This window comes from Daphnia pulicaria, chromosome 4 (genome assembly GCF_021234035.1).
Source record: "Daphnia pulicaria isolate SC F1-1A chromosome 4, SC_F0-13Bv2, whole genome shotgun sequence".
In the NCBI taxonomy this organism is placed as follows: Eukaryota; Metazoa; Arthropoda; class Branchiopoda; order Diplostraca; family Daphniidae; genus Daphnia; species Daphnia pulicaria.
This window is the reverse complement of record NC_060916.1, coordinates 22457942-22472770: the sequence shown is the minus strand read 5'-3', so window position 1 is coordinate 22472770 and position 14829 is coordinate 22457942. Positions and strand designations below refer to the sequence as shown.

Below are 14829 nucleotides of genomic sequence, written 5' to 3'. Positions count from 1 at the left end.
CGAAACATAAATTGCGAATCCTACGTTAACAGCATCTTCCTTCCAAAACAACAACGACAGTGGAATGGATCGTCGATGGGACTGATTGTCTCGGAAACGAAACCGTGAAAAGGATACGACTATTTGCATCGGCCAAGTCAGCTGCAACTGTCGTGCGTGACAAATCGCACATCCCGTTCTCTGTCAACTTCCTTAACGTCGACCTAAACAACAAGGGGAAACGTATAAGGAAATCAATTGATTTATTTTCTGAATCTTTACGGCATCTGAACCGCTACAAGAAATTGTTTGCTTTGTGGGAGAGAAAAAGACCGAATCGAATGAAACAAAGACAAATCCTTTTGAACGAGGTTATGTGACAATCAGGAACAAAATTGGGAGCAAAACAAAATCCTACACTGACTGAAACATAACATAATATCCCATAAGAAGAACGAAGATAAAAAAAGCATTTCAATTAACTAGGTGCACACTCAAGAGCTAAATATATATTCTTAATAAATCAACAGAGAACATTGATGACTTTTCCCCCTTCTAAACTAAAGCTAACAAACATAACTATATAATTGTAAACTTCAATGAGATATCGCAATATTTATACGGCTGCTGATTGCAGTCGTCAATCCTTTTTGGCCAGACTCAAGCGCCGTACGTTGGGGATGTCGTACTCTTCCATGGACATGGCGCGGGATCGATTGCGACCGGCTTCCGCATCTTGGGCGTCCGAACCTGCTCCAGGATGGAAATAGTTTGCTATCATTATTCGCTCAATACTTGGGGCGAGTCTATTTGATAAGTTAACTTATTTAGCGCGTTTACTCACTTTGCGATGTGGTACGGCTACGCGCGTTCCAACTTCCAGTCACTGGAAGGGAGCTCAGCTTTCCAAGCCCTTGAACGTAGAGAACCAAATTGTGCGCAAACTTTTCCGGCTGCAGTAAAAAATTGAATGAAAAACAACAACAACAAAAAATCCACACGTTATAATTTATAAATGATTCTCCTCGATTCTCCTCGCCGCTTTTACGCCATACAATAAGCGAGTTGAGAGAAAAAAAAAGAAGAAAGAAAGTGTGTCGTAAAGAATGGCATGGGCCCATTCTGGTCAAGGAGACAAGAGGCTCTTTTAATATAATAACGGCCAAGTACATGTAGCGCTAACGCTATTACGCTCATGGCCGACCTCATTTTCTCTTCTCTTATTCGGTATAGACTCTGCCTCTGGGCTAGAATACAATGCCGTTTATGCAATCACGTTAACGACGTCAATCAAACTCTTGGGCACAGTCAAAAGAAGCGGAACGTGGAAATATGCGGGAACTTACAGCTTCGTTGAGAACGTCACCTACTCCATCGATCAGGACGAGCGTCGATTTCGTCTTGTTCAAGTGGTTGGCCATAGTGCGTACTGTGTGCAAGTGAGATGCCAGACTTCCGGCTACGAGCATCACATCAGTCTTGAGTTGCGACTCGAGCACTTCGCTCAAATCCGTCCGACTGGCAGAACAAAAAAGAAAAAAAGAAGAGAAAAGCAAATCAAATAAGTCAACTAATAATCATTCCATTCGGGAGTAATATCCCGGTCTTGATGTACATAAGCCGATAAGAAAATATAGAACAAAACAACACGTCAATATTTCTTCCGGCAACGGCGATGACATTGTCTGGAATCAACAAAAATCCCCCCAAATTAGTTTCCTCCTGCTGGGGGTAAGTAAAATAAAGATTTATAGCCCAAAGACTCTTTGGGCTCTTTGGCAAAGAGTATACGAGAATAAAAGAACTGAGCCTATGCAAACGAGTCTATACTGTCTCCGCGACGACAGCCAAGTAATCAATTCCTGTCGTGGATGGTTCCCTATGTCACCCCGTCATTAAGAATCCTGTCGTTTGATGTGCCAGTAGTGTACGAAAAAGATTGTGAAACATCCAACTGTGCGACACGCAACTTCTTTTTCATCTCCTTTTTTTCTTATTTCGCCTACGTTGCCAATTCTCTGAGCCACTTTTATTGTCCTTTAGTAAATATCTTCAAGAAAAAAGTCTATATAAGATAAAAGAGGAGCCAGAGACAAGCGGGTCTCGTTGAGACGGCGAAAAAAGGCCAACCTGATTACGTGACAGCTGGACCGGAGGAGGAGGAGAAGAGGAACAGCGCGATAGAAATGAAATAATCCAGCGCGGCGCGGTACATATATTCTTATACATGTACCACGCATTCGGATTTCGGTCGCGTATAACAAGAAAAGAAACCCGATGTATGTACACCACGACGAAGGAACGATATAGGCTCTAGGCTCTAATCAAAAGAATGGCGTTGTGCGGTCAATACTTGAGAAAGGTCTCCACATAGCGACGGAGATTCTTGGGATTGATGGTGCTGCGCAACTTGTGTTGGTACTCGTTGATCACCTTCTCTTTGTTCTCCGACCGTTCCAGTTGCTATTACACACAAAAGAGACGAAACGATTATTACGGTAAATAAGAAATGAGTAGACTTTTATATACGTCTGGGGTCTACTGGGGATAAAAGATCTTTTTTTCTGATTGAATTTCCCCTTATACTGTGGGAAATTGGACAGGAGGGGATAAAGTCGAATTCTTTTTTTACCTCTTCCAACGACTGCAGCACGTTACGACGCCAGTCGTAATCCACAGAGACGTCGTCCCGCGGCGTTGAAAAGAAAAAGAAAAAATGAAATTATTTCATTATGAACAGGGGGGAAAAAAAGTTTACCACATAGTTTTAGAGGACTCTAAATAATTCAAAATGTCAACAGCGTAACACGAACGACGATGAATAATTATTAGATATCGGGATAAGTGTTGCACGACCTTCCCCCGCCCCTCCAAAAAGAAAGAATTATTGGGCTTTGTTTCGCTCGATCGGTGTCGTGAGACTCGCGAACGCGAGCCTGAACGTGAAAGCTGCCGGTGTCACGTCAGGTCTTAAAATATATATTCCTTGGAACGAAGGAGAAAGCGAAAAATTACGCCTCCATGGCGATGATTGTATTAGCGTGACAAGGCTTTTCCCGCGGGCAAAAATAAACCAAACTACAGTCTCTCTCTTTTTCTAAACACACACTGTGCGTTATATGTTGACTTACGCGGCCGAATTTGTGAAAAACCAAATACTGCTCCGCCGTTGGATTCATTCCGACGTTCGACAGCTTCCAGTTGATCAACTGCCGCGTGTGTCAAGCCGTAGAAAGTAGCGCCGATGTGGATGCCAACATGTACAAGTATAAATAAACAAAACGAACAGAAGCAATTAGCCAAAAAGAAGAAGAAAAAGTATAAGCAATTCCGGAGCCATTTGCGATTCGTTAGCTTCTTTTTCTCGTCGGGGTGATTCTTTCTGGTTTCCTTTCATTCAGCATGTCAGTCACGCACCCAGGAACGAGTTCATTTCCGTTCGTTCTAAATGGAAAGCAGGAAATCTCAAAGCCGAGTTAACCGCTCGACTCTCCCCAATTTGGTCGGCATATCATTATTTATGAAAGAAAAAGTTGACTCAGTTTAGTGGGCGTCGGATTTTTCGTTTCCATTTCTTTCCAAATAAACCCATTATTTATATTTGCCATCGCTTTAATGTGACGTGGGAATATGGGGTGGAAAATCGGATAGTTTAATTTATAAAGCGCTGACGCATATAAAAGAATGGGGATTCACCTTATCACGAAAATATTCCATGACGCCGGCCACGGTTGACGTGCAATGGATCAGGATCAATCCGAGACTGCGTTGGGGATAATCCATTCCAAATCGAGCCAAAATATTGGCACCGGCTCCTTCGCCCAAACCGATGACGTAAGGGATGGATAGCGCGTCGATTACTTCCATCAATCCATGGCCGATGGTCCTCATATCCGGAAACAGGAAACTGAAATAAAATCAACGAAAGAGCAGGTTCAATGTGGGGGGGCTCTAAGTTTAACTTTATAAGAAAACGAGGCAACTTCAAAGGAACAAACAACCCCGAGTGCACACATGACATCAACATATAATAGCCGTCGTCTCTCTCTGATCTCCAGAGGCACATGGATGAAGGCACTTTCAACGTCAATTGGCACAGCACAGCACACTCTATAAGCCGGTGGTAGACATATACTGCGTTATAAAGTGCTGTATACCGTTTTCGACAAAAACAAAGCTCCTAAAGTCTGTGTAAAGACTAAAAAAGGAGAGACATACTCTTCAGGCAGATCTAGCGCATAATCTTCTTGGCCTGGTAAGTCGACATGAACGAAGACGGACCGCTCCTTGACGTCAAGCATCGACGGATGATCGAGAAACTTGCAGAATTCGGCATCTGTGAAATGGTCCCAAGTTAATAAAACTCTTTCTGGTTAATACAGCGACGACATGTTTGTTTAATTCAAAGAATTTATTACACAGTCAATTCGATTCGACAATTCAAGAGCCTTCAAGCGACACTCTATATCGAGAACTTCTCTCTCTAAATATTATAGAAACGGTATTATTCTATACACAAGTCCTGGGGGGGGGGGGACCCTTTTGAATATTCACGAGGGTTAGAGTTCATGCGGTAAAAAGAGGCTGACACAAACAGACGAAGAGGAGAAACTTACGATTTGATCCCATATCGTGGACAGTGAGGAAAACCGGCTTGGCATTGCCATGTTGTAGGGATCCCTTCAGGTCGAGTCAATCCGATTTTGGGTGAAAAAAAAGGGACCGGATATAAAAGAGTAAATCGTGAAAATAGTCAATAAAATAGGGAGACGTAAACAGCAGTAAGAAAATAGCCAGTAGCCAAAAGGAAAACATCATAAACTTTTGTTGTTGTTTTCATTTTAGTTTACTTTTGCCAATAACAAATGGATATATATGTGTGCGTACCCACCCAACGAGGGGGGCGTGGGCAATACATGTAATCATTACACGACTAATAAAGAAGGGGGGAAACTAGGGCAGCTCCCGCTGGCAACATGATTAATCAATCGCCACGGTGAGAGTTTCTCTCCTTTGTTATTGTTGCGCCCCAACGACCAAATGAAAACAGCCAGTCATTTGGCAATGGCTGTTGGATGCGGATCACAACCGAAACTCATCGCTTATATCATCCGTCTGCCATCCGCCAAACGCGGAGAAAACTCTCGGAAACAAACAACAGCCAAACTTTCCTTTGAACGTTTTCTTTCCTCCTCTTGTAGACGTATTCCAAACAAAATAGACTACAGCGCTTACCTGAATGTGAACAGTCAAGTTTCCGCAATTGCTGGTGCTGATGATCCTCTTCTGTTCAACGGAAACAAAAGACAAATATTAAGACTTTTGCCATGATGATGTATACAGCTCACGTCTCTCTATATACAAGCTCCGGAAAGAAAAACATCAAAAACAACACACACACACACAGATAACTGCGTATGTAACTTAAATTCAACATTTTCTATTTTTTGTCTTTGTTGACTTTCGTTCGAAACGATTTGAGTCGATTGGATAGAGTCCAAGAAAGAAAAAAAAAGAAGAAATGTACGTGGACCGATCAAGCGGAGACGTGTGGGAGGAGAAAGCCTCACAGTTAAACGCACAAATCGATCGATAAATAAACTTTTTTGAAAAAAATAAATAAATAAATAAACGTGTCTTTTGTCAGGTTGGGCGATAGAGAGAGAAAAATGTGCCATAAACTTCCTTGAAAAAGTAATACGAAGAAAATAAATGGGTCCCAAATAAATAAAAAGCTTTTGCTTTTATACATATATATAACTGAAGTTATTTAAGTAGCTCTGTAGTAGATAGCCCTGTAAAAATGAGATGGGGGGATTTTCGAAAAAAAAAAATATAAATGTAGCGCGGTGCGTTTCGCATAAACAAATAGACGATCGGGATTGAAATGGACATAAAAAGCAGTTTCAATGAATGCTGGAAAGACCAGGGTCCCTTCTACCCCATCTCCAAAAGAAAAACGGTTCGTGATAAATAGACGAAAGTATTACAGGGTCTAATGCGATTTCAAAAGAAAACGGAAATGAAAGCGACATTGAAAAAGGCGATCAATTTTCTGCCGACACCAAATTTAATTATTTTAAAATCAAAGAACAATTTTTGACCTCTCGGTGAGTGTCGACGTGAGGAAGCGCGTCTCCGTTCTTGGCGTTATCTGCTGCCATGTCGGTCGATCAAACTAACACGATTTATAAATGGAAAACGCACTGGCGGGATGATACACAACAGCACACACAATCGAAAAAGAAAAAAACTAATTTTTCCTCTTTTATTCTTTTGTTTGAAACGAGATGGCAACGAACGTTGACGCTGGAAGCTCTGGAGAGAGACTGGTGCGGCCCTGGCGAAGTGATCCTCTTGGCCCTTGAGCTCTCCTACATCAAGACTTTGGAGAGCACAGCAGGAAAGAGAGACCTCAGAGACAGCGGCGCACTCCCCTATCGATTTGCAGCACCACCACCACTGCTGGGATAGTAGCAGCTCACACACAGTGAATAACTAGATGTGTATGTGTGAGAAATAAAAAAAAGGAATTTCATCTTCTGGTATATCGATGTACAGTCACAGACCCAATGTATACGTGCGGGTAATAATGCGGGATGTGGGAACTCATTTCACAATCCGCCAAAAAAACAATGTTTCTCTCTTTCTCTCTTGGTAGAATAACAAAATGTTTGTCATCACAAAAGACATCAAGGATGTATATAAGCCACACAGTGTACTATATCTATAGTCGGCGCTCTCTTCATTGTCATGCGTAAGACGAGATCCGCGGGGGATCCGCCGAATAGATCTTTATAGCATGTAAAGCTGTGCTGTATAGAGACTCTTTTTCTCGGCTTTCATATTATTTGTCTACATTAGTCGCAGGGGAAATGCGCAAATATACTTTGGGATGTGTATATACAGGCCTGGAACATTTTGGTCAGCTCCTAGATATAGGCTATTATCTTTTATGCCAACGTTCTCTTATCGAATTGGGGTCCCTAATTTTAGACTACTTGACCTTTAGTCGCGACAACTTGAACAAACAATTACTAAGCAAGAGCGCCCGAGGACGTCTGTATTAATAACGTCCGATAGATTCTTTTGTTTTGTTTTGTTCTTCTTCCAGTCACAATTATGGCTGGAGAACTGTCGGGATAATTGTTCCCCGTATCGGTCAAATTCTACATTGTCTCTATGACGACTGCGTGATATTTATTGCCCTGGAGTATTTACTATCCCGTGTAATATTTGTTACGAGCGCCCATGAGTAAGCGTAATGATCTATCTATAGTACACACATTCGTGATCCATCCAGCGTGATGAAACTTGTGATTGGCACAACTTCTTTTCCGTCTGCGCAGTGCATTATTTATCGGCAGTTGGGCATCAATCAGCAAATATTGGCCTGTATCGTATATCACTTTTTCCCTTCCAGCAGCGATGGATGCGGTCTCATTTCGGTCGCTGTACACAATAGCCTTAGGATACACGAAAAGCGGATGTCCCATCAAAAGAAGGAATGTTCAAAACACTCTGCTGGATGGCGAAATTCAATTGATCCCCCACGGTCCATCTCGGGTTCGCTGCTGACCGGTCAAATGTGTGTGGAACTCTGGCAGGAGATCCAATAACTTTCCAATTATTTTTCTTTACTTTTTTTAAAAAATAAAGTTTCATCAATTTGTTGGACCGTCGAATCCATGCGGCCGAAGGACTTTGTAATATACCGGAAGAAAGGATTAAAAATTCTTGACGTCGTTTAAAATTGAAAGATTATGGAAATAAAGAAAGAATCGACGATTACAATGTGGGAGGAAAAAATAAAATAAAATAAGACTCGGACTTTATTAGAAATGGAGAGTCTAAGGAAATAAGGAAGCGAGCACGGTACTCTCCTCAGTCGGGACAGATGTGTTTTGGGCGATCGATATGAACGCTGCAGGCCGCAGCTTTTTTCTTCTTTCGTTTCTTTTATTTATTTCTATATCATTGCGATCTGTTTTAAAGACCCTGGCTATATAGGATTGCGTGCGACTTGGGCCGGCTGCTGTCCATTGCAAATAGGAAAATGGATAGCTGCAGGATATCTGTATACGATTCTACCGTAGCGAGCAAGAATAAAGATCTCGATGGGGTATCGATAGTAGCCTATCGCTGTATTTATCCTGATTTCAACGTCGAGGCAGACCAACGTTCCCGCAGTTTTCTGATGAGATTGCGCCCCGGTTAATCCCACGTTTATAATGTAAAAGGCTCGGCGAAAAGGGGGAGAAAAACATGGCGGAATAATATGAGAACTTGGCTTTTGTGCTGCAAGGGACAAATATATTTAAGTGGAAAAAATTATGGACATTAAACCCGTCACCGCCGGCGCTCGGCCTTTGCCAGGTTTTCTATGTAGTCGCGATCTCCTATTTTCTTTCTCAATACTTTTTCTATTTTTTTTAGATTTGTTCTATTTCTATTTTGGGGCGGAGTTTAAAGCGACTGCCGCTGGGGAACTGGAGGGTGTTGGATGCATCATTTACGCCCGACAGCGTTCTGTCTTGACGCAAATGCGGGCTCTTCGGTCGGGATATCGATTCCACTCCAGAAAGTTCCAATGCCTCCGCCAAATCTTATATCCGTCTACGGTAAATAAAGTTGCAGGGGTAAAACACATATCTAATATCACCCCGGCCCCACCAACACATCATCTTTTTTCATCCTCCCCCACCCAACAGGTCCCGCAGGAACTCACGCCTAGTATACCCACCCTAACTCATTGCTACTCTGCGCTCTAACGTATACATAAGGAAAAGTCAAAGGTGATGATGCAACAAGGAAGTGCCGGTGTGTAGTGGAAGGGGGCTCTTAGTCATCAAATTTTCCAATTGCACTTTACTTGAAGTGTATAAAGTTCAAATATTTTTGAATTCGATTGTTCAACCATAGACAAAGTTGTGAGGTAAAAAACTGGAAATGGCAAAAATGAACCCTGACTGATTAAACAAAAACAGCTAAAGATAGTTCCAGTCAACGGCATAGCTCAGGATTAATCGTACTCTGTACTGTGTAACGATTTTTTAATCAAGGCCACCAGATAGTCAAGAAGGAAGAATAGCGATACATTGTTCCTACCTTTAAGTCTGGGAAATATGGCCAGGCATCCACACAAGTGCTTCATCCGCGTAGTAAAGTTGAATACGCCAGGCAGGATCAACAAAAGGGTGACGTCCTCGTGAATACACCCACACTCACATGGGTGTACACGAGAACAAAGAGGATTTAAAGAAAGGAAAAAAGAAGAAAGATGTCACTTGATCGAGATCGGTAGTTTCTCCAACCAAACGGGGAATGCTATTTATCTAAATAAAAAAATGTCAAATTAAGTTATGAAAAAAATATTTACAGAAACAAGTAGGCTAAGAGAAAAGTTGAAAATGAGACAGTAGGTAAAACATAATTTTTGATATGGGAGAAATGAAAGTTTTGATGTAATACACTGAATTTATGCACATTATCTAGCAGGTCTCAGGAATAAAAGTAACAAAAAATCATTACCCAAATGATGATGAGACTAAGATTGTTGCCGATGACAGGTCAACACCAGCAAAAGCAAAACTTGCATACATATTGTTATGATGGTTGGCTGTTGGCTCAGGCCTCAAATCTGCAGAAAGGAGAAGGTTATATGTGGTGCAAACAAACTGCCAAGCATTGACTGGGGGCTACTACATGGTGCAATTGGTACATGCTGGTTAGAAACTAGCATTTCACAAACTTGAAACTGATTTAACTCTTCTATTAAAGCTCTCTCTATAATTCTATTTGTATTTTTAATTTTATTTACCCGCGTCAACCACCATGGGATACTGGAAAGCATGGAGAGCCACCAAGTTCACACCGAGACAACCGACAGATTAACACGATGACTTCAGTAATTTTATTAATTGTGCAATTTCTCGTTCAGACACGTACGTTTTCAAAAATTGATCGTTCCGTTTCTTTATATTGTTAAACATCGTTTCGTTTTCGAAACGTGTAGACAATAAAAAAGCAGACGACACTAGTCATGCAAAAGAGCTAAGATATCGATAGACGATAGAAATTATAGAAATAATAAATCGACAACTCCCTCATCCCAATCGCTCAAAAAACGCGGTTTTGTCACATCCTCTGAACGCATTGGAATTATAATAGCATCTATAATAGCTCGCCTGATCATATTACACTGAGCCCCTCCTACTACAGACAGGGAAAAAGTAAAAATTTGCACGCAGCAATCCGCAGATAGCCTTATTAGTATTACTTTCAGACCGTCACAGCAAAACCCTCTAAAACCTTCTTGGAAGCCAGTGAATAAACATACGTGTGCACGCAGCAGCAACCAACAAATATAGAGACTGAACTATATTGAAAGGCGGGTCAGTCAGGCGATATCTGATTGAGTGGATATATTTCTTTTTAGATGCCAGCAGGCTTCAAACGTCGACTGCATATCTAGACATATGGACGACTCCGCACACTCACTGACTGTAATAATCTACATATTAGATAAACATGTCAAAGAGAAAAAATAAAAAGGATTTCAGGAAAAGAAAAAAAACAACAACATATGTTTGAGCACCGCCAATCGGTCGATCCGCACGTCACAACCGATGGCAATCGAAAGTTTGTCTAAAAACGAAAAACAACTGGACCGTGATATAGCTAGTTCAACTTTCGATCCGTGAAAATATTCCGCAGTCGCCTTTATATACTTTTCCTGTCCTTGGTCGTTACATCCCGCAACATTCTGCCAGCAAACCCCATTCCTTGTACGTTTAAGTCACAGCAATTTCCAGTCTCATAATATACACAGCCGGTGCTGTACAACATCTTTCGGTTTGTTCTTCCATTCAGCAAAAACTGTCTATAAAACAACTGCTGTTGTTACTGTTATCTTCACGATTGGCCAGCTCGCCCTCCCATTCCTGAAGGCATTCCCTCCGTTTATATAGTTTATTGTACATAGCCGATGCAGGAGCGCACGCAGAGACTGGGCAATTTAATTGTCCAGCTCAACACAATAAGCGGACGGAAAAAACCGCAACCGAAATTGTGTTTTGAAAGCGGCGAAACCGCATCCGCATGTCTGCAAACGTGCGCGCTGGACACATATACCGCCCGGCATACGGATTCGGCCGGAGTATAGCCCCCTCAAAAAAAATGTTTACGGCCGTAATTTATTTGAACGACGGGCGAGTTAGTGAAATACCTGTCGATTGGGGAAAAAAAAAACTAAACCAGGGCGGTATTTTGTCTGCTTTTTCGTGTCACCAATTTGAAAAGTGCCAAGCCTTTTTTAAAAATTACATTCTTTATAGGAGCAGCAGGACGTATAAGCTTATTATTATTTTGATGGCGTTTTATACGGGTATATGATTACAGCGTTGCTGATGTGTGCTGGCGGAATAACACGTAAATGAATGGGACGGGAAAATAAACGGGAGAAGAAACTTTCACCGAAAAATAGGCGGCCAAGTTGTTGAATGTCGTCGTGTGACAAAGTGGTGGTGGAATTGTCACATGCGCGATTGATTTAACTTGCGCACTTTTGTTCTGTTCTGTTTCTTCCCAGGGAATTTCGGTGTGACTGTTGGTAATAAGAGAGATGAGGTGAGGGCGCTTCGCCATCTAAAGTCATCTAGCGGCCAGTCATCCAAACACTATCTTCTAGTAACATTTCAAAAATAACACCTGGGAAACAAAACCAAATAAAACCAAAAAGGAAAGGAGAGCTCGCCAATAATCTCTTCTTTTGATATTTATATTATTGGCAAAGAAAATTCCAAATAAGAAATAAAAATAACCCGCCACACATTTAGAATTGGAAAGGTCAAAACAACAACGCGTTGCGACTTATCAACAGCAGATTTCGTTATCAACTGCGCACACAATGGAATACGTGCATACGTATATAAATAACATACGTTCGTGTATATAGTAACACCAGCACCTCAGTTGCTGCACGTAGACACAAAGACAAAATGTTGTTGTTTTGGCCATTCATCCGGGAATGCTAGTATGTGAATGGCATTGTTCCATAGTGACGAATCATCCGCTTTCGTCTCTCTCGTCTCTTTCTAACCCAAAACTCAACATGGAACATTTTTATCGGCATTTGTTTCGTCCATTGTGTTTGTTGGTTTGGTTTTTTGGCAAAAGGTTTCAAGCAGCGCGCCAGAGGTCGAAAACAAAACGGGGAGGACAACCAACAACAATCCGAATCTGTCATCAGATAACGGAATTTTCCGACATGGAACAAAATCAAGAAAATCGAAACGGACAAGCAAAAAAGGGATAAGGGGGAAGTTTGGCTGCTGGGGAATGTCGTTACACACACGGACACATGATCGTTGCATGTGTCTTTATATATACACCCCTCGGTATTTTGTGAAAATCGTCTCTCTTTATAATATTCCAGCAACTGTTGCATTATACTAGAAAAGCTAAGGAGAAGAGTTCTCCACAAGTGAACACGTCCGGCATTGACTCGACTCTATCCTATCCTATCGGCATTTCCTTATTATTTACCCGTTTTCTCTTTTGTTTTTAAGTTTTTAGTTTGTTATTTCGTCTTCCTCATTCCAAATTTGGTGTTGGGTTCAAACGGCGACGCTTATTCACTACATCCGATATTCATCGTTTTCTCTTTTTATGTAATACTCGGGAAAACTGGGTAGAAGGAGATTGAGTTATACGTATACATCATATTCACTCATTTAAATGTCTGGCATCATCATCGTTTCGTTTTGGTACGCGGGTATAAGACGATAGAAAACGTCGCCCATCTTTTTCCTTTTGATTATTCCCAGGATAGATCATATGGATGTGATTCAAATGCAAAGACCTGACCAAAAGGCATAGTACCTACAGTGTGTAATGCAGAAGAAGAAGTTGATTTACATTCACGCCCGTTTCTTCTACTGCCGTGCGTAGTGAGAGCTGCTGGGCGAAAGGCACACGCACCAGCACCCACAGACTAGCCTATAAATATAGATGATAAGTTTTTTTTGGCTTGAGCTGTATATATATGTTTATATGAATCTATACAGCAACATGCGCACTCTAGAAGTTGCTGCATATAGCTGCGCGCTACAGACTGTACACATTACATATTTATTTATATCGCGCGCACGGTGAGAGTGGCTATGCAAATGTATCCAGCGCGGATGATATGGGAGTCTCCATTCATCACAAACAACCAGCAACAGAACTAAATAACATTTCCCATCACCTTCTTCTTCTTTTTCTTTAACTTTTCTTTCTCTCTCTGTCAAAGGGCGAGAACTTTATTATACAACACGTCCGTTCGAATTAAAATTCGAAAGAATTTTTATTATAACATCTTTTCATTCCGAATTTCAAATAGAGTTACGTGCTGCACTGCGCTGCTGTCCTTCTTCTTCTTCTTCTGGTTTCTTTTCTGCGGTAGTTGAGAAAAAAAACCGTTTCTCGCAGACGTTACGCTTCGCCTAGCAGCCGGGCCACCACCACCACAGTCTATGTGTCATCATCAAAAATAAATAGATTATTCGAAAAATGTTCGAATATTTATACACTCCCCAAAAAATAACAAATAATAATAACAATAAAAAAAGAAACTGTGTCGCGCAGCAGTTGCTTTGATTTAACTTTCATTTCTTTCTATTATTATTACAGCAGCGTTTGTGGCTTGCGCTGATGTTATTGTTTTTATTTCTCCCGTCCTTGTTTTAAAAAAAGAGACACACAAAATTACATTTCCCACGGGTCGTTTGTATTATTATTTCCTATATAGACGCGCAGCACAGCCCACACTCCTGAGGTTGTAAAAAAGAAAAGAAGGAGACAGAGACGGAGAGATGGTATGAGTGTCTCCCACGGCAACACACATAACACACAGGTATATCACAGCACAGCACAACTCTGTGTATAAGACAGCACACAACACAGGTAAAAAGACTGCTGTGTTTCTTTTCTTTTGGTGGCTGGACTTGACGAATGGCCGCTCGCGCGATCAGTTTGAGCTCGCGCTCCTCGTTTGGCTCGGTAAAATAAAATTTGGGTATGTAAAAGGAGGAGGCGGAGGAGGAGGAAGGGTCCCTCCTCCGCCAAAAAGGTAAAAACTAAAAACAGCCAAAAATGTCTAAAGGGGGGGGGGGGACTGTTGGAGAAATAACAAGTTTGGTCAGTATACAAGTACAATCATCTGTGCTGGGCTTTGATTGAAGGCTATATGGCCGGCTGTGTATATACTGTATGTATATACACAGACCCGGTAAGGTATATACTATATACCCTAATTGAAGGGTCTTTCACCTTCCTTCCTTCCTTCCTCCTTTCTGTCAGGACACTATTTTAACGAAGACGCTGAAACAAACGAACAACATCTTTTCCTCCTCTTATTTATCCGCCCTCTACTCTTCTCTCTTTCTGTTTTATACTCGACCACATCAACAGTTTTTCCAACGTACACAAGAAAGCCGAGTCTATTTAACCACGGGGGCCCCCCATGCAACTATAATATCGTACGCCGACAAAACTTTTACCTCCCATCTTCTTTTTCTCCTTATATATAGTATACTACACCAATTAAGCAATTGGCCATAGTTTGACCCCCTCCCAACTTCTATCTCCCCCCCCCCCACCTGCCTCCGTGAAAGTCGATCTGTTCGTAATAAGATTTTCAAGATGTTCGAGTGTGGGAAAAACGATTTAAAAAAAAATATTATCCCCCCGCCACCCCGTATCAAATAAAATACAAGAAATTGTGTAACTGTTTTTTCGTTTACGATGGCTGTTGTTGTTGTTGTTGTGTCGAGTCGATGGGTTGCCCCGCAGGCAGCACCTGTGCAT

The 14829-nt window shown here is 41.5% G+C and overlaps 1 protein-coding gene across 4 annotated transcripts; it reads right to left on the bottom strand.

Annotated features, from left to right (window-relative positions):
- Positions 1-225: 225 nt before the first annotated feature.
- LOC124335816 (uncharacterized protein ZK1073.1-like) lies at positions 226-10479 on the bottom strand. Of its 4 annotated transcripts, XM_046789290.1 has the most exons (12): positions 9800-10479; positions 9511-9619; positions 9088-9314; positions 5215-5265; positions 4198-4315; positions 3676-3886; positions 3111-3188; positions 2612-2623; positions 2333-2442; positions 1326-1497; positions 824-932; positions 226-729 (listed from the first exon to the last, which is right to left on the bottom strand). In XM_046789290.1, exons 3-12 carry the CDS (start codon positions 9131-9133, stop codon positions 620-622), a joined length of 1017 nt encoding a protein of 338 aa, XP_046645246.1. In that variant the 5' UTR covers positions 9134-9314; positions 9511-9619; positions 9800-10479; the 3' UTR covers positions 226-619. The 4 variants fall into 4 exon arrangements, with proteins under 4 accessions (XP_046645246.1, XP_046645247.1, XP_046645248.1 ...); XM_046789291.1 differs by lacking the exon at positions 5215-5265 and having other exon boundaries at positions 9800-10475; XM_046789292.1 differs by lacking the exons at positions 9511-9619; positions 9800-10479 and adding an exon at positions 4596-4659 and having other exon boundaries at positions 9088-9150.
- Positions 10480-14829: the final 4350 nt, after the last annotated feature.

Coding starts and splice junctions, on each gene's coding strand:
- LOC124335816 (XM_046789289.1), bottom strand. CDS start 6,143: ATGGCAGCAGATAACGCCAAGAACGGAGACGCGCTTCCTCACGTCGAC. Junction 4,660..5,214: donor ACTTGACTGTTCACATTCAG/GTAAGCGCTGTA, acceptor CTCGACCTGAAG/GGATCCCTACAACATGGCAA. Junction 1,498..2,332: donor TATGTGGAGACCTTTCTCAA/GTATTGACCGCA, acceptor TTGTTCTGCCAG/TCGGACGGATTTGAGCGAAG.